Here is a 25,809-nt window from a genome sequence, read left to right as displayed (position 1 = left end):
CTTACCTGGAGCTGGAAAAGGCAAGTGGCCTCCTTGATGCCTGGCTGGCAGCTACCAGGGACCTGGGTATTTGAGTGTTGCGGTCTCCTCCCCAGTCCCACTTTCAGAGCAGAAAAACTGGCTCTGCCACCCATCACGGGCAGCGCATGACACCAGGAACATGACCAGTCCCATTCGTACCCGCAAGAGCTTCACTGACATCGCCCCCAGCGCAGGCAGGAGCAGAAAGATCTCCTGACCTTTCACAAGCAAGCCAGGGCAGATCTGGAGGCTGCAGACATCCGCAGGAACCAGCCCTGGGATGAGGGGGCACTGCGGACTCAATCCAGGAATGTGCTACAGTCAGGACCCAGTTTGAAGTAGAGAAGAGGGGATTTGGGGGTGTCCTTGAAACCACAGTAGAAGGAACCTCCACGAGGTCCTTGCTCCCCCCTCTTAGTGGGAGGTGTCAGGCTGCTCCACGAGGTCCGGGCAAGGCCGGATCAGGCAGAGCTCAGCACTCCCAGCTCCCTCCGATGCTTGTCCTTGCTGCTGGCTTTCACTCCAACATATCATTAAGCAAATACCTGTCAGGAGAGAGCAGTTACCAGCAGGTCTAAACACTTGCATAATGTGCTTCCCCCTCTAATGCAATGCCCTCATTTCCAATAGCACCAATATGGGATAATAACAGTAACAATAATGTCAAGAAGGGCTTGTGTACCTGAAAGCTAATTTGTTTTCTCCACCTAATAAAAGGCATTACCTCTCCCGCAAGATTTGCCCCACTTAAAGCCTTCAACTCTACAAGAAAGTTGCTCCCACAGTCATTTTACTTTAATTTACAGCATGTGTGGAGCCCCCCCCACCCCCCCCAACCAAGCGAGACTAAACCTGAGTGAAGTCACTTGTCCCAAAAACCTGGCCACGTCTGCCCCAGCCCCAACTGCAGAGCAGAGTCCCCTCAGCAGGTTTAGGTCAGAAATAAAGGATGGCTTTTAAGGGCAAGGGTGGATAAACCCTGGAGCAGCTCAGCAAAAACAGTGGCAGAGTCACCGCTGCTGCCAATTTTACCATCAGTAGCGGCGGCGCTTTCTAGCAGAGATGCTTCGGGTCACACACAAATCATTTGAAGAACTCCCGGTGGCCAGCGCTCAGTGTGGGGGTCCACAATGGCCACAATCTTGCCTGATCCCGGGGTGACACAGCTGAGGAACTCAGCGTATGGCACAGGAGATAGCATGGGGCCCTGGACCGGATCCAGGGAGGCTGTTTGGTGTCAGGACAAGCTGGCATCCACCACCACTCCTCTGAGCAGCTCCTGCCATCACCTTAGGAGGATCCTCGCCCACAAACACCATGCTTAACCTCATTTTTAACTGGTGACCTCATTGCTTGCTCCCCAGCCAGCCCCAGCCAGGCTCTCAGTACTCAGATGCGAGGGACCTAAGCCTGCAGCGTCCTCCAGTTGGAGCAACCCAGGGGACAGCCCTGCCACCGCTCCCTGGACATGGGGACACCAAGCAGCACCCTAGGGAACTCTCAGGGACCACCCCGGCCATCGGGCCAGGCTGCAGCCACCAGCACCTTAGCGGACAGGGGCGGCTGCCACCACCCATCAGGACAGCAGAGTGGCAGGTCCCAGCCCTGCAGAGGCTCCGCTCTCACCCTGCAGCAGGCACAAAGCTGCCCTTGAAGGAAGGAAAGGAACCCGCCAGCCAGCACCCAAAACACCAGCGCAGGGCCACCTCCAAGCTGCTGTCACAGTGCAGAGCTGCAAAGGACTCGCTGAACTCCCAGAAAACATTAATTAGCGCAGTACCGGGCACTTATGTCCTCAGTTTCTGTGCCAAGGAGCCTGTGGCTACAGAAGATCAATCTCTCTGCATAAATCACAGACAGCTGTTTATTTAGGATCCAGTGTGCACACCTGGGAAGGAAATGCCAGAGCTCTCCTCCTTCCCCTCCTCCTCCTCCTCCTGCCACTTCTCCCCCTCCTGCCTCTGAGTCAGGCCATTTAATTTGTGCTGCAGGTGACCTGGGACAGCTGTTCCCTTGCCTGGGGCCACCAGTGGCATCGTAGTTGCTGCTTCTTCCAAAGAAGGACAACTGCTCATCCCACCTCTGACAGAGGTTCTGCTGCTGCTGGACATGCGTGTTTTAATAATGAAAAATGAGTTCCTGGGAAGCTGGTTGGGCAAGGGCTGGGAGCAAGTCCCGAAACCCATCGGGAGGACGGAGCCTTTTTTTATGTTTTAAACCTTTCCACAGCAGCTGCCAGGAAGCAGCTTTTACAGCTGCAAGTAACAGAATCTCTCCCAAGGAAAGAAAATAATTGTGGCTTCTTTTTTTTTTTTTTCCTCCCCTCCAAGTCACTGCCAGCATCTTTGCGAACTCTTATCTATTCTCAGCCACCTCTCACCTCCCCAAACACTACCAGAAGTGCTCAAATTACTGCCAGCTCTCATTAGGTTCATGCGCAAGGCAAGGCCGAGCAATAAGACCTCCAGACGGTTGGATGCTGAATTCTGATGAATCCTTTGGGTAAGAAGATTTCAGCAACTGCGGAACTGTTTTTGTTGGCGATCTCCTGCAGTCCTCGCGCTGGTACACAAGTGAAGCTGCTGCACGTTTGATTACTGGCTGCTGTAACAAAATCCAGGTGGGCATACGACAGAAAGAATTACCGCCTGCATATTCAAAAAATAAAATCACCTCATTTCCTTTGATTATTAAACTACTCTGCACTAAAGCACTGCGGGTCAGTAGAATTTATCTGCAAGAAGAGCAGCTGCTGCTTCATAAAACCCTGTTATCTTTATTTCTTCTCTTCTAACATTTCTGTAAATGTTGGCTTTGCAGCAGGAGCAATGCTGCCATTTCGCACCGGTGCAGGAACTGGGAGCTCTCACCCCCCAGCCTGGGTTCAGAGCCCTCTTTCCCATGAGACGGTACCTTGCCCCGAGAACAGCCCCGGCTGTCCCAGCCCCAGAGCAGCCCCCAGCGCTGACCCACAAACCAGTCAGGGCTGAGAAGGAAAAAGCAAAACCGAGTTCTTTCCTCTCGTTTCATTCGTGCCCATTGCCATCTTGATAGCTTTTAACTGAAATGGTTGTCAAAATAAATCTTTTCTTTAATAATGCTATCAACATAAAGAAGAAAAAAATATAGAGTTTATTGTAGTGCAGATTTTTTTAACCCAGACATACTCCTTTCAAGTCATTTTCTTTACGATGCAAAAAAAGGCTCTCCCTTCAGAGATCTGATCAGTCTAACCAGGACTAAGGCAGAGCTTTTTCCATATATATAAAAATCAGAGGAGCATTAGCCAAAAGGTATTCTAATAATAAAAACATTTCTCTATGGCACAAATAGAGCAGAAGAATGTTAAGCCTTCAGTACAGCAGAAATGTGCAAGACCTGCTAAAACCCAGAGGATTTTCCAAAGGGGATTTGAGCATCATTGTTACCAATGAGCGAGTACAGAGGCAGGTGTGACACTCGGTCACCTCTAGTTAGCTATTCTGGACTTCTTGAAGTTCCATTTTAGCTGTGCATTTCTGCTCTTGTGATTCCAACAGAGGCTGCTCCCTCCCAATGGGCAGGCTCAAAAGATAAAAAAAAATTACAAAAAGGAACAAAGCAGGGAACTTTCACAGCACAAAGAAACAGATACCGTATGTGGAGCAGCTTCTGAGACAAATTAGGACTCCCGCTAACAGAACCAAATTGCTTCCTCTCCCCCTACTTTAATATACCTTCCAAGAAGAAGGAGCATTGCATTATAGTGTTTTTACACAGAAACGGGAGAAAAGCAGTATCTGAGTTTGTGAACAGTCTGGGGCTGACATGCCAAGCTGCACTGAAAAAGGGGAGTCCTCCTGCTAAATTCTCTCATTAAATTGCCCAAACACGAATCAATCCCTTTTAGCCAGTTCTCATTTATTGCTATAAAGCAAAGTACCCACATTCTTAGGGCCAGATCAGCATTTTCCCAGCTTGTGCTGAAGCAAGCACTCTGCAAGACAACAAGAAATAGCACCCCAGTGAGAGTCCCCGTCCCACGTCCCCAAGTCATTAACAAACATCTTCAGGAAGCCAGGGCTTCTCATCAGCAACAACGGCTTGATAAGGAATCCTCTCTGCTCTGTTCTTTCCAGTCTAGGAACTGCAAGGTTCATAATCATAAATATTTGCCTTTTCTTGCACCTCCTATGCAATATTCATTTCAAGACCAACACAGAGCTATCAGGAACCTAATTATGTCTCTCTGACTTAAAAATCACACCATGATTTTAGCTAACTCTTTAACTAGCCAGCTGCTCCTCTTTTCTCCTGCACTGTCTTCACAGTCCAGAGAGCTTCTCCAAAGAGCTTGTTAACACATACAGCAGAGGGATTTCAGTGAAAAGATACAGACAGTCCATGAAAACAGAGAAGCAATCTGCACTTTAGGTCTGTCACGTTGTCCACCAGCCTGGACTATGCTAATCGCATCTCACAATGTGCTGTAAGGGCTGTCATTGCCAGACTGCATTTAATCACTGTTCTTGCAGCAGCAGCGATCAGAGTTAATCTTTTTCCCTTTAATAAGAGCCATTACATCATTCTCCAGCATGGAAACTATGAAGTGGGAAGGTCAAAAAGTTCTTAATTAGAGAGGTTTTTATTGCTGTGATAGTTCCGTTCTAGCCTCAATAAGAGAGATCTGCAGTACAGGCAGCAAGAGCTGGAAGGCATCTTGGATATATGAAGCACTGTTTGAAGCCTATGAAAACAAAAATCAAAATATACACATGAATAATTATGCTACCAATCAGCTTTACTAACCACATACTCATTTCAAACAACATTGATTAATGCACATGCAACACAGTGCTTGTTGGATATTTAAGGCTTCGTTCTAGAAATCAATTTAAGTTTTTGAGGGGCTTTATGCCACTAGGCAAAAAAGCAACTGGCTTAAAAAACCCCAAACGAGATTAGGTGCAGTCCAAACATAGGATTCTGTTTTCGATAATAGATGAGAAGAATTTATTTTGAAGTGAAGCATACACATGCTCTGGCAGGAAGGAAGAACACACTAACAGGAAACACCCGTTTCCTACCACGCTTCAGAAGTTTACAAGCATTGAGAACCAACTTAACAGCTGGGAAGCGTTGGGACTCTCACATGCTGATTTATGAGCTTGTCTAAGGTTTGACTTTGGACATTTGAATTCTAGAAATCCAGGCTGCTGAATTTAATGTGTCTTCTGACCCATCACAGCTGTCAGCTGAGACCACATAAGGCTCACTCTTCACTAACTCACTCATCTCTTGTGCAAGTTTACAGGCGTTTATTAAAACTTTTAAGTTATTAGATAAGTAAGCAGAATCTTAGACCATAGGTTAGAGAACTTGGCGTGCGTAAGGATACTGAAGTGGAAAAAACCCAGCATATCTAATTTTTAAGTATTAGTTTAAAGTTTTAACTTTAGCATAACTGACCTCCAAAAACACTCCAGTGATTAAGGGATTAAGCACATCTGCTTTCTCTTTGACCTGCAGAGATCAGACATATATTATCCTGATTGAAAATCTGATCACATTTCTTCAAGCAAGATAAAGCTAAATCCTCAGTAAGTTTCAAATCACCACTGCTCCCTCGGCTATAGGAAAGCAAAGTCACAACACCTGCCCCCGTAGCATGCAAATAAGAACAAAGTAACCCGCACACGCCCAACACAAGTTGTACACAAACACACACATTACATCTTCAAATGAACTGTGGACAACTGGAGAATTTAGAGAAAATGATGTTGTTACCTTCAATAACACCTGAGTGTTTTGGAAAAATCCACAACCTTATTTTCTTCTGTCTCCCTAGTACTGTCAGCACCAACTCCCACCCCACTCTGTGCCCAGCTGAATGCAGCAGGAGGCGCTCAAAAGCTCAGCGCACATTCAGCTGCCACGACTCGGGGAACACTGGCCTAGAACATCAGTTCACAGGGCAAAAAAACTGCACATATAAATGTGCAAACGCAAAAAGCACTCCGTGGTGAAGATCCCAAGGCTCTAATCAACCAACCCTATCTTATTCCTAAGAACTCTGGTGTAACTCTTACCCCTGCAGTCGTTAAGCACGTAGTAAACTCTTTAGAGAAAGTGGATAGCTCTTTACACAGCACAATGGTCATTCTGCGGAAGAAGAGTAGGAAAACCATGTAGTAATTACAGTTTACAAAAATAATTTTCTTTTAGCGTTCCTCTAACACACAAATATCCTGTTCCCATGCATATAAAAAGCTAAATTAAACCAAAATTGATACAGAGCATACAAACAGTGTCTGAAGATTCACCAGTTCCCCAGATAAATGAGGGAGGGGAAAGACCAAAAAATAAATAATTAAAACTGAAGAGCTGAAACAGCATTCAGAGAACACATCCATTCAAGAAGGAACAGTACCAACTTGCTTTTTTTACTGACAAGTGTCATTTTCTGACTTAGAAGGTACTGAGTGTTCCATATACTTGCCACGTATCTCTCAACAAAACAGAAAAATCTCGTGTTACGCATTATTGGTAAGACAATTCTACTAATTAGTTGCAGTAATTTTACAATATCATGTACCTAACATACTAAATGATTAACAAAAAGGTAATTAAGAACCAGTTTTATACAAATGCTTTGTCATATTTTACATGGCTATCTACTAACTAGTACAAGCTTAGGGCAAACATTCTTCTTGGCTATATAAAAGCTTTCAAGTAGGGTTTCTTCTTTCCTATCAAGAAATGTCTTTAAACCAGAAAGAGACAGCGGAATTCTGCTGGAATGTAGCGATGCCACCCAGTGCGACTCTGAACACATACAGATTTCAAGAGCCCTGCATCCCATGGATTTATTAGACAGTTTAATCAGTATGTAAGTAATTACATGCTACACATTTACTAAGAGATGAACTTACTGTGAAAGGGACTTGGCTCTGTCCGTGGCTGTCACCTCTTGTTTCTGACCATGTAGAAACAAAGCTGCAGTTTTGTGAAACATTTCAATGGAGCACGCCGTCAGTTCAGCCAGACTTCTTATGGCAAACGCATGAATATCCTGCAAGAGTTAAAAAGATTCCCCATACCATACAAAAACTAGCAGCTTTTATTTTCTAAACAAGTGAATCACACAACATACTATCACTACGCCGCCCTTTCAGACCGCAGAATCTGCACAGAAATAGAAACCCATAAACTCTGGGAATGACAGCTGTAACTTCGCAGCCAGAGAAACACTCTGCGGCCAGATATTCACTTCCTTCATCACTGAGTTACCTCTACTGATTTTTTAGCGTCATGGTCACCATCTCCAGATTCCACTTCTTGGTTTTCTTCACTCTCTTTTTCTTCTTTGGGAAGACTGCTGTTGAACCGTGCTATCCATTCGTGAGCAGACGTCCTCACCTGTACGAAGATGTGCCATAGTCCTTAATGACTGGAATGAAGCCCCCCTTGCACACCACAAAACATGGAGTATTGGACGTCTCTAGAGGAAGGAAACAGCTATGACTCCTGAGCTAGTGAGAAGAATTAGGAGAAACGATCCCAGTGCCTTCAGGACTTTGTAGAGGGTTGGATGCACTGATGTAGTTGAGGGCAGTCATTTCTCTAGCACTGGGTGCTGGAGTTTACCAGAAAGACCACGACTAAGAGGTGCTTTAAAAACATGTCTGCAGAATGCTGCTGCCACTTGGTGGATCTGAAGGGTAGTGAAATGAAGGCAAGAAAGGCAATTCTACCTCATACCAACTTCTAAACACAGTAAAACCAGCTGCTTCGTACCAAGAGAAAGGCTTCAGTTCACGACTGTAGGTTGATTTCATTGTGGTGGCTGAAGGCTTATTGCTCCTGGTTATCTCTGCCACCACTGATTACTGCCCAGTGAGAGGCAAAAGATACCCTGGTGTCTCCTGATTCAGAGCCAAAGACATGACAGAACATGATTTTGCCCCATAAAGTCAAAGGAAAAGGCCCATCTCTTCTGCCTACCACTGCCAAAGGATCTAAAACACAGCTTGTTTTCATGCCTTTGATATTTTCACAAGCGAAGCAGGACCGAGAAGCAGTTCCTGTGAGGAATTCCTCCAGCTTTTAGAAGGTGAGAAATAACTCACCGTGATCAGTTTGTCCGGCTTTGAGCAGATACGCAATTCTGAAAACAACTCTGTTACTTCTTTTGTGAATTCCTCATCTCCTAAAGGACAGAAAAGGCTAAAGGATCCACGCAAAGGACAGATATAGGAATAAGCAACATTTCAATACACAAACGGTTCTTCACAAATCTCTCAGCTGTTTCTTTTGTCTCTCATTGAATCATCACCTCAGGCAAGAATGCATCAAACCTGGACTTTTTAAATACAATTTATAAGGTAAGTTCTGAAAAGGTGGATATATCAGTGCCAAAAGGTAAGTTTTTGCTTTTTTAGTTCTGGTTTTGTAGCTAAGGTAATTCCATTTTTTTTTTTAAATTATTATTTTTCAGGTGGCACTTTTCAATGCACTAACTTGCACATCACCTTGGAGAATCTGCAATATCACTTAAAGCCTATGGTTCTCCTATTTTATATGCCAGGGCAGATGTTAACAGTGGGGGGAAGGCTGTGAGATCCATCATGTACAAATATAAAAGGTACATTAAATGTTAAATGATAGCAAATGCAGGTGTGTAAGCCCTCCCTGATGAGCCATTTAGGTAAAAGCAATGCAAGAAATTTACATTTAAATCTGCGTAACCCTCAAGAATCAGATGGCTCTTGTGTACGGAGGCTTTTGGTCTGTGTGGCTAACTCTCATTTAAAAAAATAAAGCTTTTTGCTTTCCCACAGGTTGGACAACTCTATTCACAGTCTTTCCCTCACGGTCAGCAGAACCCAGCATCTCTTTGAATTTGCATCTTGGCTCAAGGTCAGTTGTATGAACTGCCCACAAGTCAAGCAACTCTAATCCTGCTCTGGCAAGAAATTGTTCCTGCTACAGAATTAATGCACAGCAGCTTTCCAGAGATGAAGGGTATTGCTACCTGTCATGCTCCTGCCCACAGACAGCTTTAGGATTAAGCATCCAGCTAAAGAATAACTTCACTTTGGCATCATGCCTATTGCTAGTGATCTCAGGGCTGGTTGGTTCTACACTGAGAATTTCATTAAGAACCAGCTTCTCCCAGAACCTCTTACCCTTCTTTTCTTCCTCTTCTTCTTCAAAGAATTCAGGTAAAGAAAATGCTTCTTTGAGTTGCTCCATTTCATCCTTCAGCGTGTCCAACTCTTCTCCAGAGAGGGCATTTAGAACCGATTTCACCTAGTTAGGGGCAGCACAGCCAAAAGGAGAATCATAAATCCAACAAGAAACAGGATGGAAGATACAGCACTGGTTTACACTGCATGTAAAAACATCACAGACTGATATTAATGAGAAAGTGCTTTTTTTTCCTATGGGAAGGAGGAAAGTGAAAAAGACCTATTTCTGAAGTCTCCTTAAAAATCCATTATTATTTAATGAGTTATTTAACTAATTTATTTCATAAAACAGTGAATGAATTCTGAAATTACATGCTGATCTGCCCTCCTCCTTGCCCCAAGACAGAGAGGACAATCTCTGCTGTGCTTACAATACTCTCCACTTCTCCAGACCAAGGCAGTAAACAAGTGGGTACGACGAGAGAGTAATTTGTGAAAAATTGTTGAATAGCTGGGTAAAGAGAATGGCTCTAGGTGCTGAGGACAGGCCATAATGCTCCCAAGGTAAACAGCAGATCGTAATGCAGGGGTCAAAGTGAATTTGTGTAATCAGTCATTTCATAGCAAGTTCTGAGCACTTGATTTCACATGTATATACATATATTTCTCATCTTTTTTGCCCTGCTCAGCTGAACTCAAAATAGAAGACAAATCGCTCAAGGCCATTACCTTTGATTCACTCTCTCTGGAAAGCATCTCTAAGGCCTCCAGATGCGAAAGACCCTGAAACTCATCAAACAGTAACCCATAATGGGCTTTCTTCTCTGTAGTCATGGTAACCTCAGTAGCTGTCTGCTGCTCTTCTTTCTCCTTTGCCTCTCGTAAGACCTGAAAAAGAAAAGCAGAGAACTCAGGTCAGTGCCAGAAGATACAGAATACAGGAGGAGAAGGCTTTTGGTTCAATAGTAAATGGTTGCTTAAAGACAGGACAACAAAAGAAAGGAGAAGAAATGAGAGAAGAGCTGATACAAAACTGCCATACCTGTGATAACGTCGAGTTTCTGTTCATTAGGCCCTTTGTTTTTTTGAATCCAGGGTCTCCCTCAGCTATTACATCCATTGTCTTTTTCCCGATGAATTCCAAGGCATCCAGGCCTCCACTAATAACAGTTTTGCCCTAGGAATCAGATTTGGATATACACAGCGCATAAAAGTCACAGAAGACTACACAATTGAGGACAATGAATTGGGGGATTTATATGGCAATGTTATGCCAGACACTCACATACAAGCCAAATTGAGCCTTGTCACCCTAAAATTAAACCCTAATCACCACAAAGGTAGCAGAAGGACATGGAAAGTGCCACAACACACTACCATCCAACAGTTTAAGACGGTGCTTAGAGAGCTGCAGCAATCTGATGGGAAATAAATTTTTGTTTTGTAAACAAGCTGGTTCTCAGCACATTAAAGTATTTAGTTCTCATCCTTCCAATCAGAAAACACTAGACATGTGGGTTGCTAACTCTTGCTCAAGCCTTAAAAGCAAAAGCAAGCTTCCCATCTATGGCTCTTTCAGATTCACTGGCAAATTGACAAGACAGCAGATCACAAAAGCACGGTTTCTAAGGGTAATGGATTCCTTTGAAGTGCATTTCTCATGGTCACAGGAGCAAGCTCATTTCCAAGCAATTTGGGCTAGTTTCACAGAAGTTTCTGAAGAGGAGAACGGATTTCTTCTCTAGACATTTCTGTGGAAATCAGTGGAAATATTCCAGGAATGAGTCTGACCCTGCATTTACCCGAATACTCTAAAGCAGAGATAACAGAGTACAGAGGTGACATGCACAGGAATCCACACACCACACAGTCCACCATTAGGTTTTTTTGTTAAGTATCAACATTTAATAAAGAACTATCAAAATTCAAGACAATTTACATGTTAAGTGCCAGTTAGAAGCAAGGTACAGGATAAAGACTGTCTGAAGGTTAAAACTGTTTCTCACCATTCATCCCACAGAAGTCAAAATTAAAAGTTTCCTCTTACGATGTTTCAGATGAAAGGTAAAACCCCAACGCTCTCTTAAACCCATTGTCTCCTGCATTCCCAACTCACTCACTGTGCTTTGGACAGCAGTAGAGATGGTTGATAAAACTCCAAGAGCCCCAGCAATAGGAAAGGAACTGCCATCATCAACTCCATCTGCGCTGCTAGCACCAGCATTCTCGCCTCCTGCATTAGAAGGCAGAAAATTAACTTCCTCACTCCCAAAAAAAAGATCCCGTCAGCTGCAGAGCGGAGAAAATTAACAAACACCAAGTGTCAGCCAGGAGCAGGGCTAGAACTGGGATTATTTTCCTACCTACTTTCCAGAGCTAAAAAAAGTAAGCAATAGATATCTGTATGCTAAAATAATACTCTCTCTCAAGATGCAAGACACAGGGTAAGGTGATGTTATTTTGGGGCTGATTATGTTATGAGAAACATTTCAGTGCTGCTGTTATGCAGTAAAAACTGACCTCTTGTAGCATCTCCAGTCTCTGAAGAGATTTCACTAGGACTGGGGATCCCAAGGGTTGTTTCTGCTTTTTCTATGACATTTGAAATACCTTGACCTAGAGAAGAGAGCAGTATTACTTCAACCATGAGATACAACAGAAATCAGAACAGAAACAGGACTAGGGCCACATATTGTTTTCTATCATTCTGCATTCCTCCTGTTTGAGACAGTTCATCCAGCACTAAAACCTACTATCCATTTTGCTTGCCAATGTAATGAACCCAGGTTTCCTCTCAGATTTTAAAAAGTTTTAAATACCAGTTGAATACCTATTTAAAATACCAGCAGAAAATTATGCAAACACCTTAAAAACTTGAAAGTAATTTTGGCTGTGCATATCTCCTTAATCTCACTGTACCTTTTGGTACAAGTTTTCCCCATTACTTGAATGATTCTCTTGACATTTTTCCAATAATTGCTTCTATAACAGAAATCCGCTTCTCTAGTAACAAGCTCAAAAGCACTAGCCTGAGACATGAAGTATGGTTAAAATATTTATCAAATACCAGAAAGAGCCTTACCTACAGTGGCTACGGTAGCAGATGCAGTTGACAGAAGAGATTTCCCCCAGCTTCCCCAGTACCCCCATCCTGTCTGAACAGTAGGAGAATCGGAGACCTTTAACAGAGAAAAGCAGAAGAGAGTGATGCAAGTACTATGGTGAGGAGAGAAACACAAGCAGTCTGTGACGTGCAATTTTTGTACAGCTTCTTTTTTTCAGATACGCAGCAATGTGAATTTTCAATAAATCAGCAAGGTTTATGGTCAAAATTCTTCTGTGCATAAAGCCATGAAATGTGAAGTCACATTATTCAGAGCAAGCACAGGAACATACCTTGAGTGTTTCAGCTGCAGGCTTTTCTGTGGCCACAGGCTGGCTTGGGGGTTTGGGTTCAGGTCTCTTCCGAGTCATAGGTACAGGTTCAAGCTCTTGCTCTCTCTCTTCATTGCTCTCAGCGCAGCCAAGATCCTCTGCTTTCTGTTTGTTTTCATCTTCGTGAGAGGTTTCTTCTTTCAGACTTTCACCACTGTCTTTCTCAGACATGACTACGAACACCCATAGAAAGCAAAGCCAATAAGACAATCACTCCCTTGTACACTTCAACATTAGTTCAAAAGCATCACATTTGTGCTTTAAATAATTAAATACAACTAAGACAGAAATCCCTTTATGTTGGCACACGTACCCACACAAACAGATTATGTTTTTAAGGGAGCGTGTACACTGGGTTACGTCTGACTGGAAGAAATGTCACACTTGGAAGTTTAAAGTCCCACAGAAACGTCCCACAGAAACACGTGGCTTTATCTAACCGACACACCCTGTCCGCAGGAAAGAAACAAGTTGCTGACTCTGAGAAGCAAATAAAAGGTACAAGAAGTCCTCAGATAATTAAATCCATAACTTGCTTCACCAAAAAAAAAAAAAAAAAAGAAAACAAATTGCTTGGGACGGCTGCTTCGAAGGGTGCCAGATATGAATGGGGATAGTAGTCAGAATGCCAGGCAGGTAGGGAGGCAGTGACTGTTTCACTTCTCTAGTTAGGGCTGAGCTTTGCCAGGGTGTTAACACCACCCAGAATTTGAAACGCTCCAGCTGCCACAAACACCGGCCCTGACATCGCCCATCAGGGCTGCCGGTGCCCAGGGCTGCCATGCTGCGGCGTGCTCATGGGGCAAGGGTCTCTCCCTCCCGCCGGCGGCACTTCACCAGCTCCAGGGCAGTAATGTGAAGGCAGCAGCAGGCAGGGCCAGGTCGAGCATCTCCCAGCATCAAGCAGCATCCCCAGAGAGGCAGCCCCTGATGCAACCGGGGCAACTACCCCCAGGAATGGGATTTTCTTGGCTTTAAGCAAAGGAGGAGGACAGCAGCCCCGAAGGAAAGGGGGGCTCCGGGTGACAGGCAGGGGACCTCCCACTCTGTTTCCCCAGGACTCCCCGCAGTGGCAGCACCCTCAGGACCACCCGGCCGCAGTCAGCTCCCACCAGGGACACCCGGGGCACCCCACCGCGCCCATCCCCACCCGGGCTTCCCCTGTGCCCCCTAGCCCTGGGGGCCTCCCTGTCCCACCACTTCCTCGGGAGACCCCCAGGGCCCCATAACCCCCATATGGGGCTGTCTGCCCCACAGGGGACCCGCAGGTCCCCCAAAGCCCACCCCACCCCCGGGACTCCTTGCCCCACAGGGGACCCCCGGGTGCCCCAAAGCTTCCCTCCCTTTGGGGCTTCCCGTCCCACAGAAGGCTCCTTCGAGCCCCTTGTACCCCCGGCCCTCTGAAGGCCTTCTCCGCCTCCGCTGTCCCTGTCCTTGTCCCTGTCCCTGTCCCTGTCCCTGCCCCTGCCCTAGTCCGGGCCCCACCTCACCCGCCGGACCGTGCCGGGCCACCAGCTCCGCTCTCCCCCCGCCAGGCCGACCGTAACCATCGAGGCGAGGCGCAGAGCGGCACCGGCCGGTTGACCCCGGAAGTGCGGCCCAGCCCGGAAGTGCGCGAGGGAAGCAGGTCCGGGGCAGCGAGGCCGGCGGCGGCGGTGGCTGTTGGTGCACGGCGGGACGGGGCCAACCACTCTCCTCCCGGTGAGAGCCACGTACCGTTACCTCACCGCGTCACCGTGACGTCAGGTGTTACCTGGCGACGTCAGAGTCGGGGGGGGTTGGGGGGGAGCGGCGCGCAGGCCTTCCCTGCTGCTGCGGGAGGTGTCTGGGGCCCGAGTCTTACCGGGCTCTTTGTCGTGGAAGCCCTGACGCGATGGGGGGGGGGGAAGAGGGGAGTATTCTGGCGTGACGTCATGCCCCCGTGACGTCATGCCCCCGTGACGTCATGCCTATGAGGTCTGGGTTCCCTGGGCCGTAGGTCGTGTTTCCCGCTGCCTGGAGCAGCCCGGCCTGAGCGGGGTATTTCCGCCAGGGAACAGGGGTGCGTGTGTGGGGCCGGGGCTGCTGGGGACAGGGTTTCCGTTCTGTGGAGTTTTTAGCCAATCGAGGGGGGAAAAAAAAAAAAAAAAAAAAAAGAAAAAAAAGCTTGTTTTGGCGTGCAGCCCATCCCGTGCCCTTCGTTCGTTACCCGGTGACATGTCAGGCCTCCACGGGACCGTGCACAGGGCAGGACACCGCGTCCCGTTAGGCAGCGCCCGCGGGTGAGGTTGGCCCTGGTCTCCTGGAGATTTGCTCCCCACGTCGGTGTTTGGGACTTCGCCTGCTCCCCGCGGAGCCGTCGCCGGTGCCAGCACAGGGTGAACTCTGCAAGTGGCCTCTCTCTCCCTGAGAACACTTCTCTTGTCAAACCCACACCGTCTATTTTCATAAACTCCCCAGGAGTTAATGTCTTCACAGCTTGGCTACACGCAGCTCTCAGATTTGAAAGAGGGCTAGAGGGGCCTTGCAGGGGTGGCCACAGCAGCCTTATTTCTGCAAGACATCACACTGCGAGTAGGAAGGTGTCCTCTGTGTAAAAGTGAGCCATTTAGATCCTTTTACTGTGCATTATTACCCATTAGCTTGTTGTAAATGGTAAAATACATCTCCACGTTGAGTGCCAGAAGTGGCGGTGGGTAGAGCAGTCTGTGGTGTGTCCGGTGTGTCTCGGTTTATTGCTTTGCTTTTCTCCAGGTGTGAAATGCTGTTACAAGCAATGAATGTAAAGCCATATAACTTGCAACCTCTTGGGCCCCAATTTTGCAGCGCCTTATAAATGTGTGTGATTTTAAGTACTATCAGTACTTCCGTTGACCTCAGTGGGACTACTTACAGTGCTCTAAGTTAAATGCAGATACACTTTTTCAAGGTAGGAGCCAAAGATGACTCATACAAGTGTATGTATCATGGATTTTTATCTTTCCACTGCTATTTGTTGTTACAACTTATGGTTCAATAAAGGTTAAATATGTTGAGCTGAACTTCAGGTCCAGTTGTAAAATAGCCAGTTTATATTCCTCACATTTCATCTTGCTTGGACTTAATGCTTTCTTGAAGAATTGTGGTGTTGGCACTTGCTCACGCTTTATCCTTTTAGGATCCTTTATCAGCTCCAGCAGCTGTTTTGCATAAGTGGTGGTTGAAGAATGTGGATTTTGCAAATCATTTTATTTTCCCCAGCACTCAGCAGTGAGAGATCATTGTCTGCTTAGCAATAATGGCTTTTCCAAAAGTGAAATGTGACAAACAATTTCTAATAAATCAGACCTCGAAGAGTTTAATAGTAAAATTCAATGACCCATCACCAATGTTTTATACATTATGCAAGCTCAGTGCAAATATAGTGGAGAGCATATGCAATTACTGAAGATAATTATCTTATTATGAGGGAAAATGTTGCTGAGTCTTTTCTTGTGTTAAATAATTGACTGAGGTTCCTAATGTCACTTTAGGAGGAGTGTCACAGACACTTCGAAATCTTAACAATTTAAATTTAATAAATTAAAATGACAATAACACAGGCAAAGTATGGGAGGTACTGGAATTATTCTCTAATAAATCTAAAACATTATTAGTTGGGAGGTTATTGTTTTGGAAGACTGGAAGTTATTCTGTGGGTTTGATTCGATGAGGGTTTGTCTTCACTGCAGAGCTGTCATCAGTTTTAATTGCATCAAATGCTGTGAAGTCAAGTCCCTGTGCATGCAAAAGCCATTAAGTGCAGTGGCATTTTTAACTGAAGGCAGCCGGGTCGTGGAGCGATGTATGTTGAAGATCTGCAACCGCAGCACCTCACTTGCTAGTCCAAGCCGTGACAGACGCTCAAAGGGCAACACTGGCAATCCAAATGTCAGTGGTCCACAACCTACTAACGATCCACAGCCTGCCTTTCAGAAATCTGCACAAGGTTATGAAGTTGTCAGCGTCCTTCTGAAGGCTCTGAAAGCCTCAGAAAATACGAGGGGTCTAAAAAAGGAAGGCTGAACCCACTCCTTCAAACAGAAGATTAGTTGTTGATCAGCTAATGAGTATTGGGGTTTTTTTCAGACCTGTGCAGGCCGTGTGGCTGGGATACTCTTCTCCACAGGCAGCAGGACTCGGTAGCACTTTCCCTAAAGTGTGACTGGTGGAAAACAGGAATGAAAGAGGCCCTGGTGTATTTTTAACGGTTTCACTGTGGGAAAGTAGCTTCTTCAGCACAGGGGTATAATTGAGTTCTCAGCGCTGGTCTCATCTTAAATGAACGGACAAGAGGTTCATTGGTAGAAAAAAGAGTGGGGCCAATTAAAAAAAAAAAAAAAGAGGGCAGATGAAGGGATTGCTGTTTACAAGGAAACAAGTGGAGGGCCTGTTTTCCAGTTTCTGTTGCAGGATTCAGTGGGTGAGTTGGTTAGTCAAGCTTGAAGGAGAGTTGGACACAGCCCTCTTCTTTGCCTTCTTTGTTAAACTGATTTTGGCAGTTGCCGCAACAGAAATGGGTCAGATACACAGTTCTCATCAGATGTCCAGTCTGGAATCTGGTTTGACCTCTGACAAATTATCTTTAACTGACAAAAAATGCCATCTGGGTAGTGTGCTATCAGCAAGTTTTCTTGTTCCTGAATACGCTTAATTTTTCTCTGCTGAAAAGATAATTACTACAAATCACCTGTATTTATTTATATTAAAGTATTTTTCATAAATGATAAGATTTCTGTCTGCTATAGGCAGTGTTAAAGAGAAGTGTCTGCATTATTTATTAAGGAAGTGTACTTCTTTGTGTTGTGTTATTTATGAAATTAACTCCACTAGCATTTGCTATTGGTAGAAGGCAAGATGGTAAGTTTGAAGTCACACAATCAGTGGGATAAAGTGAGATATTCTTTAAGATAACATTTTGGCTTATGGCTTCTGAACTTTGTAAATTGTTTTTTAGGGCTCTGGCACAGTCTAGATGGAATCATAACTTCAGGGAATGCATATTGAATTAGAAATTTCCTTGAATCAGGCTTCCAGGAAAATTGATTACAGATTTCCTCTTATCGGTGTCATCTCATTTAGTTACAAGTTGGCTTTATTCTGGCTTCTAAAAAAGAAAAATCCTTGTGAGCAAAGAATATATAATTAAAGGCTATAACCTAATGTCTTAAAAATATCTTTTGTGCACTATAATTTGAAGAGTGTGAAACCTGTCCCTAGACAAAACAATTTTTCAAATTGCAGTGAAATATGGGGCAGAATTTGGGTAGAGTAGATGATGAACAAGGTATAACCACTGAGAGGTAGCAGCATAAAGTAAAAGGAGCTTGTTGTAAAACAAACGAGAAAAAGAGGCAGAGTTATAAAATGCAACACCAGCAAGAGAGATTGCAAAAAAGGAAGTATATTTAGACATCAGCCCTAATATTCAGAAAGGGACTTGCTCTCTGTGGCTGTAGATAACTGCCGAGAGAGTTTTCTCAACACAAGAAACTGTAAGCACTTGATGCAGTATTTAGATATCTATCACTGACCGTGCCTCTAAAATCAAGTAAGTAGATGTATAAATGCTAAAAATCAGATGTATGAGTGCTTTGGGTTTTTTCTAGATGCTAAATGAAAGTCTGGCTTTAGAAAACCAGGGCTTAAAAGCACTGATATTGATGGGGAGGGAGGCAGAAATTATGTCCTCTTTCTTGCTTTTCTTCCTCTATTAAAGAAAGCACTTTGTCTCTGTTAATAAATGCAGAATCCACTTTCTGACCCTAAAGATAGTTACGCATTTCGAGTAGTCTGAACAATTTGTTCTTTTTTAAAAACCTTTTTCCCCTTAATGATTATTGTTCCTGAGATTATTTATTTGGATGGGAGGATGAACATCTGGAGGACTGAAGGTTGTGCTAATGCTGCCTTACCCTCGTTCCATTACTGTGTTCTGAGCAAAGCTCTGATTTGGAACCTCTCAGCTGACAGTTTATATTATGCTAATCGAAATCTGTTTACTGGAAATGAAATTTGAATACGCCGTAAGCTTGCTGTCATTAATAAACTTAATTCTTTTTCTTTTTTTTTTTTTCCCAGTTGGATTTCCAGTCTCCGCTTCTAATATTGATGGTCCTGAAAGTGCATTTGGATCCAAGACATTTTCTATCACTGAACAAATCAAGAGCCTCCTCTCTTATCTCAGAGCAATACAGACAGCTTAATATCTTATGACCTCATTTCTCCAAATTAAATGAAAAAAGAATTTTCTCTAGCTTTCCATGAAGCTCAGCTATTGCCTGTTAATTTTGACTGTTAGTGCTGATCTTTCAATTGAATTTACACTGGAAAATGTAGCTTCAAACAGGACAGTCGCTTTTGGGTCTTTCAATACATCACTTCATACAGTGTCTCAAGCTTTAATAAGTTCTCCAGCACACCATGACATCATAGCCAAAGAGGGGACCAGTATTTTAATTGAATGTAAACTGAACGTCAGCCAGCATGAATATATTCTTTGGTATAACTCCAGAGGACGCCTGCTTCAACAGGAAGATGAAGGTGAGACTTCCTGCTGTTTTCTATCCTTCAGTATTCCCCTTTTATACAGTTTCTGAAAATCTCTGGGACTTTATTATCATTTTCTTTCCCTGTCCTCCCATTTTTACAGTAGGGAGATAAGGAGAGAGCAAGACAAAGCCCTTTGCCCTCTGAGAATTATACCTGAGTTCTGTCCTTGCCCATCCATCCTGCTGTGACGCCCCACAGAATCATTTCGTTCAAGAGGTATCACAGTATTCAGTACAGAAGAAATGAGTCTGCATCCTACCAGATACTAACTGATGTTTTTATTTATTATTGTTCCGGTTTGTATTATATTTTTCCAAACACATAACTTAAAATTCTCCACAACTGTTGACCTTTTCCAGCTGGCAATCAATGCTTTAATTTTGTTACAGGATTTTTTAAAGCGTGAAGTAACTTAATACATTTATTTTCTCGTTTATGCATCAGTGAGACCGTGGAAACTAACGCCATTTTTAATGGCCAATGATGAAATACACGCTGTTTAACCCTTTTGTACAGAGGGAGAATATATTTTCCTAGCCGTTGGCTCTTACAGTTCTGTCCCTGTAGTTTTCAATTTTCAAAAAATAACGTCTTTTAGAGATGCATGTGGTTTTTCTCTACTTTATTAGTACTAATGAAGGTCATGGAGCTAATTGATAGGATCTTCTCGGAGGCCATCTTTTCTGCCTTAAGTATTCAGTAACCTCTTTGTAGTTAGAATGCCATCTGGAGATTAGTTCAAAGTAGAGTAATTAGAAGAATGAGTTACGAAAACAGTTTCCCCCCTAAGTTATAAACGCATAGAAAATACTGTATAAATCTAGCTTCTTTTATTGATTTCTTTTTCCACCGGTTTTGTATGTCAGTGCTGCATGCTCAGCAGAAAACTGTCTTAAGAAAATCCTGGGTTCTTTTGCCAGCGGAGCCATTTACTGACTCTGCTCTTTTTCATGGGTCACTTGACTTTTGATTCCGAATGTATGGAAAATTAGACTTTATAGAGGACAGTTTTTCAACATAGTGTTACACAGTGGGCAAGAAGGAAGTTATTACGTTCCCTGTTAGAAAGAGCTGGCAGCCCAAAAGCACACAAGAAGCTGCAGATGATTGAAAGCAGCAGAACCAGAGTAAGAAGTGGGCAAAATAATTTACCATTAAAAGCAGTAAGATTGGTACCTGGTTCATGGCTTTCTGTATCAGAAGCATGAAAAAGAAATTTCCATCCTTGGTGTACTGTTTGTATTATTATGCTAGAAATGGACTGCTTACTTCTAAGCTCTGTCTCCTGTTGATGGAGCAAACAGCATGTGTCTGGTTTACCAAGTGATTTTTATTTCATTAGCTCAGTTTATTTCTTTTGAATCTGCAGGTGGACGGTGGAGGATTGTTGATAACTCCCTTAACATCACAAAGGTCAGCTTTGCTGACCGGGGGCGATACACATGTGCAGCTGTTAATCGCAATGACACCTCATATTACACAGTCACTCTGAGGGTTATCTTCACCTCAGGAGACATGAGTATCTACTACATGATTGTGTGCCTCGTTGCCTTTGCTATCACCCTCATTTTAAACATCACCCGTCTGTGCATGATGAGCAGTCACCTCCGCAAAACAGAGAAGGCTATCAATGAGTTCTTCAGGACGGAAGGGGCTGAGAAGCTTCAGAAGGCTTTTGAGATAGCCAAGCGTATCCCTATCATTACATCTGCCAAAACGCTAGAGTTGGCCAAAGTCACTCAGTTTAAGACCATGGAGTTTGCTCGGTACATTGAAGAGCTTGCCAGAAGCATTCCCCTTCCACCACTGATCCTTAACTGCAGGGCATTCATGGAGGAGATCTTTGAGGCTGTGCGAGTTGATGATCCCGATGAAGTCGGTGAGGAGGAAAAGCAGACCCAAGCCTGTGGTACCCAAGCTGCGATATACCCCATCAACCCGGAGATCAAGCGCAGCGATTCACCAGCTGGGGATTCAGATGATGGGTCTATGAATGAGCAAGGTCAAGAGATAGCCGTCCAGGTGTCCATTCACCCCCAGTCAGAAGTGCAGAGCATTGACACTGTTTCTCACGACAGCTGCCAGTTTGCCCCTTCCGAGGAAGGCACCTGCTGAGTCCAGCAATACGCCGTTGCGAAGGGAGCAGAGTTGACCCAAGGATACTGCGAGAAAGGGGTCTGCAAACAAGCTGCCTCAGTCCCATATGCACAGGAGTTATCCAAATTGTTAAGTGCCAGAACTGCTTCTGAAATCTGTATTTTCTGTCAGTGTTGATCTAACCATTTCCAGTCTGTTAGAGAAGGCCATGTGGAATATTGTGCAGTGGGTTTTCTTTTTAAAGCAAGCTTGCTATAATTAAAATATTTACAAAACAGGAATTCTTTGTCCTTGGCTCCTTGGTAGCTTCTGATACTTCTAATCTGTATTAGAAGTGGCCATGCTGAGCAGTACAACTTGCAATAAGATCTTTTCCACAAAGTGGAGCCGGAATTCCTTTGAGTCAGTGTTGTTGTCCTGATGAATTGAGTTGTGTGCTCTTTTTGAATTGCCTCTTGGTGCATGTAGCCCATCAGAACCATGGTGAGCTTGAACAAATCTGTTTTGTGTCGTGTGCTTCTATGTTGCTATCAAAACGTACTGTACTTAGGAAAAAGAATAGTACCAGGATCTGCTGCTGGATTAAACAAATTGTTGCAGTTTCAAAGCAGCTTAGAGAACAACCAGGGGGTCTCAGTTTTCCATGCGTCTGCAGAAAACTCGTGTGTACTCTAGTGTGCAGAGAGCGAATTGTTGTTGCAAAGCTCATCACATAAACTCGGTGCTGATTGCCAAAGCGCCTTACCCTGGTCCTGTCTTGCAGAATGGAGCAGTAACAGCACTGCTGGCACTGTCTTTCTTTCGACTTTCCTGATTACACTTACTATAGAAAATCCAAAGGTTTATATTGTATTTGATATTATTGTGAGAAAAGAATGACAGTAATATGTAGTGGCATAATTTACAAATGAATTCATCTACAGATCAAATGTCTCAGGCACTTCTTTCTGAACAATGTTATAAAAAAGGAGATGAGAAGTAGTGACACTCACTTTGCTCTGGCTGGTACTTTCAGAAAGCGGTTGAGGAGAGAGTGATTAGCGGAGGGGCTGGCTGAGCTGTGTGCTCGGTGGAGTAACTCCCTGACCGTGCCCTGGCTCATCCGCTCAAGAGGGTGGCAGAAGGGCAAGGTGCAGGTGCTGACATACATGAACACATAAGTACTTCACCAAGGATATCCCGCCTGGCTTTCTTAGCTGTAGAGATCCAGCCTCAAGGAATCAGTGTGCAGACGAGAATCTAGTTTCTTTTTTCACTCTTTGGTGCTGATTTTTTTTCTCCTTAACATTTGTAAGTTGTATCGCTTAAATAGCATTTTATATCTTGTTGAGATTTAGTAGATGTAAGGCTTGTAAGCACTCCACAAATTAATTTCTTACAACTACTGGAAGCATATTGCCATATAATTTTAACAACTTGGCAACAGGAGCACCATTTAATTTCCCACAACTCTTTTTTCTTTCCTTATTATTACAGAAATGTCAGTTGAACAAGTGATTTTGGATGGCTGCTCGGGATTCTTAAGAGGATTTGACATTACATTTACATGAGCAGAGATGGAAAACAAGCGGGCACAGTGGTAATAACAGGATGGGGCCGTCTGTTGGAATGTGTGCTCGCAACAAAGGGTCTGAACAAGTTATATTTATTGCATCGTATCAGAGAACGGGAAGCTGAAACATCTATTAACATTTAAAACTACCTTCTGAGGAAGGTTCTGCAGTCAGCCACCGGCGAATGCAGCCTAGTTGGCTTTGGCCTGTCGGGTTAAGAGTGGTGTTTGTCACGAAGGAAGGAAATTGCTGGCCTTGCTTATAGTAGCATTCCCACCACCTTGGTGCCATTTCCAAGACTGTAGCAAACTTTATCTGCTTCAGGGGAATAAAGCCGCCTGCGGACACTTCCAGTAGCTACTGCCCCCAGCAGTAACTTCTCTTTTGCTTCCATAGTTTGGTGGGACTTCATGTCCAAGTGGAAAACTTGTATAGTTTTTTGTGTAACCTGTTTGGTCTGTTTAAATTTTTTGAGGTCATCAGTGTTAAAAGATACTCTTGTGGATAAATGCCTAGTTCTGTTAGAAGCCCTGCTAAGATGCTGCTGCCTTCACTTCTGTACTACAATGAGCTCTGCAGGTTTGTAGCACGCACATGAGTGGAGATTTGGGGGTTTGCACCGTTTTGGATGTCCTAGTTGAAAGAGGTGAAGGCTACAAGACAGAATGATATGTTTTAATCTCCTTAGTGTCACAAGCCAGCACAGGTGAGGGTTGTACCCTCACCCGCCTTTTTTCCCCATAAACAGCTCTCCTTACTTCTGTGAAACTGTTGCGTTACATGCAGCAGTAGCATCTTGGACGTTTTGCCCCTGACCACATACGCAGTGTAGAGATGCAGCTACAAAATCAAAGCTCCGTTTAATTGCTTGCTAAGAAGCAGTTATGCAACTGTGATTGACAGTTGTCTCATCAGAGGTGGCAGCTTACAGGTGGCAGGATCACACTAGAGGTGTGTCAGATGGGTGTCAGGCGAGCAGTTTCTAGATTAATTCGATCTGTTCTTTGATTTTTATACTTTATTTACATTGCTCCAAGTTCTTACTAAACACAGTTACTCGGTGTCTTCGTGTGTCCTGTTGCTGGTGGAGAGGAAATAATGATCACACATAAAGGTCCTCAAAAATGCAGTTTCAGTGTCAAATGCTGGGTGGTAAAGCTAAGAGTTTAGCTGAATTATTACAGTATTTCGTTCAGTAAATTAATTTCATTCCTGAGAAGGAAGCTGTTTTGTAAGGATTTCAGTAAATCAGCAGTACTTATTAAATGTAGGAACTGATCCTACTCCCACTGAATTCAATTAGAGCAGATTTGAAGCTCTAGTGTATTTTACAAATGATATTACAGGATTTTTATGCATCTGAAAGCAAGGATGATGGTGATGTTATACTGTAAATGTGATTTCCAGAGAATGAAACCTGACACTGGTTTGCAAACAACTTGTGAACTATTCTTGTTATCCTGAGTAAATGTATGCGCTTAAATTTATTTGATGCGACTAATTGAACATTAACATTGAAAGATGATGTAAACGTCAGTGTTTCTTTCTTAACTTTTTGTAGGACAAGGAGAGTCTACAGTGGTTTCCTTGCTTTAAACTAAATTCTTTGACAATCACAAGGCTATTTTTCTCTTCTTTGTGACTTATTTTAAGTAATGTTAATTCTACTTGTTATCCAAGAGTATCTAAGACTAACTTTGTAGTGGTTATTTGTATTACCTGGATTGTAATCTAACTGTTTAATGTAACCACATAGGATTTCATACTTTCATAAAATGAACTGGTAGATTTGCAAAATAAATTAAAAACAGAAGCCTCATTTTGTTAGGCTTTTCTTTTTTATCAGTAAGGAGTGACAAGTGCTTGTCTCTCCAAGGTTAAATAACAGTTAAGCAGAAGGTTGTTCTCCAGCCTGGTAAAAGTTGGTGGGATATTCAGTTATCTGATAGACTATTCCTGCTATGACATCTTTGGGTCTGTCATTTTTTTGTGTTTCAAAAATGCCCAGCAGCATCTGCAATAATTGTTACTAGCTACATAAACAAATGGTAACAGACCTGAAATGGTTTCAGGAAGGCCCATGCCTTCTCCTTGATTTCACTTTTGCAAGGTAAAAGGGAGATTGCAAATGCAGGGACCATCAGCCACAAACCTGTATTTTCTGTTGTTACATTTTTCACAGGATTGTACTATTCTATATTGTAATCACATCTTTTTTTCTTTTTAAATCCTCCTCAAAACCCAGTATATTTTGGACACAACTTATCTGCTGAAAGGCAGCACAGCACGAATATGGAGTATCTAAAGCCTTCAAGTGACCAAGTCTGTGTTGCTGTTTTTCCAGTGAGCTGCTGAGATGGCATATAGAAATTTCCGCTCCTGCGCTGAGGGCAGGATGTGGCTGCTCTCACTTCTGCATCCCTAGAGATGGAGGAGATGTAGGTCTGACTTCACCCTTGCTCTTTGCAAGCCAGCAGTTTATTAAATTACACGGGAAGGGAATAACATCCCCTGGAGTGCTGTGCTAAGCGTGCTGAGAGTGGGAAGGACGGAACCATCCCATCTCATTCCAATGACCAGGCTTGGGTTTCCTGATCCCTTTGCAATCAATTCAGAGTATTAAACTCTGCTAGGGGATGATCCCAAGCCCCTAAGCAAGATAGTTACCTATCACCACTGGTTAGACTGGGAAGTTGTATTTCCCATGTCAGCACCTGGTACTGTGTGATAACGGGCACATCATGCAGCTCTGGGTGCCAGCCTGGAGCACAGAGTAAAAGTGCCCCTATTTAAGTTTAAACTGCAACACCCCCTCCACCCCAAACACCAAAAATCCAGCTTGCTGAGAAACCCTCTATAATTTAGTCTTGCACAGGGTTGTGCAAGTGTGAATGAAAGCAGACTTCACCCACGTTGCTTTTAAAGAATGGTCTCTGGTTGCCAGTCTCTGCACAAGGCAGATAATAGACTTAAAGCTGAATCTT

At 43.9% G+C, this 25,809-nt stretch overlaps 2 protein-coding genes across 3 annotated transcripts; one reads left to right on the top strand and one right to left on the bottom strand.

Annotated features, from left to right (window-relative positions):
- Positions 1-3,131: 3,131 nt before the first annotated feature.
- Positions 3,132-14,227, bottom strand: FAM114A2 (family with sequence similarity 114 member A2). 2 transcript variants are annotated; one of them, XM_074155469.1, is made up of 14 exons: positions 14,112-14,227; positions 12,588-12,799; positions 12,274-12,370; positions 11,712-11,807; positions 11,312-11,424; positions 10,234-10,368; positions 9,921-10,079; positions 9,189-9,312; positions 8,130-8,209; positions 7,291-7,419; positions 6,933-7,072; positions 6,090-6,162; positions 5,470-5,523; positions 3,132-4,747 (listed from the first exon to the last, which is right to left on the bottom strand). In XM_074155469.1, exons 2-14 carry the CDS (start codon positions 12,795-12,797, stop codon positions 4,646-4,648), a joined length of 1,512 nt encoding a protein of 503 aa, XP_074011570.1. In that variant the 5' UTR covers positions 12,798-12,799; positions 14,112-14,227; the 3' UTR covers positions 3,132-4,645. The 2 variants fall into 2 exon arrangements, with proteins under 2 accessions (XP_074011570.1, XP_074011571.1); XM_074155470.1 differs by having other exon boundaries at positions 14,117-14,216.
- A 5-nt stretch (positions 14,228-14,232) lies between these two features.
- MFAP3 (microfibril associated protein 3) lies at positions 14,233-24,618 on the top strand. Its single transcript, XM_074155468.1, has 3 exons — positions 14,233-14,327; positions 18,705-19,166; positions 20,545-24,618. Exons 2-3 carry the CDS (start codon positions 18,887-18,889, stop codon positions 21,288-21,290), a joined length of 1,026 nt encoding a protein of 341 aa, XP_074011569.1. The 5' UTR covers positions 14,233-14,327; positions 18,705-18,886; the 3' UTR covers positions 21,291-24,618.
- Positions 24,619-25,809: the final 1,191 nt, after the last annotated feature.

This window comes from Numenius arquata, chromosome 11 (genome assembly GCF_964106895.1).
Source record: "Numenius arquata chromosome 11, bNumArq3.hap1.1, whole genome shotgun sequence".
NCBI lineage: Eukaryota > Metazoa > Chordata > Aves > Charadriiformes > Scolopacidae > Numenius > Numenius arquata.
Note: the sequence above shows the minus strand (reverse complement) of the source record. Positions and strands in the feature narration are given on the sequence as shown.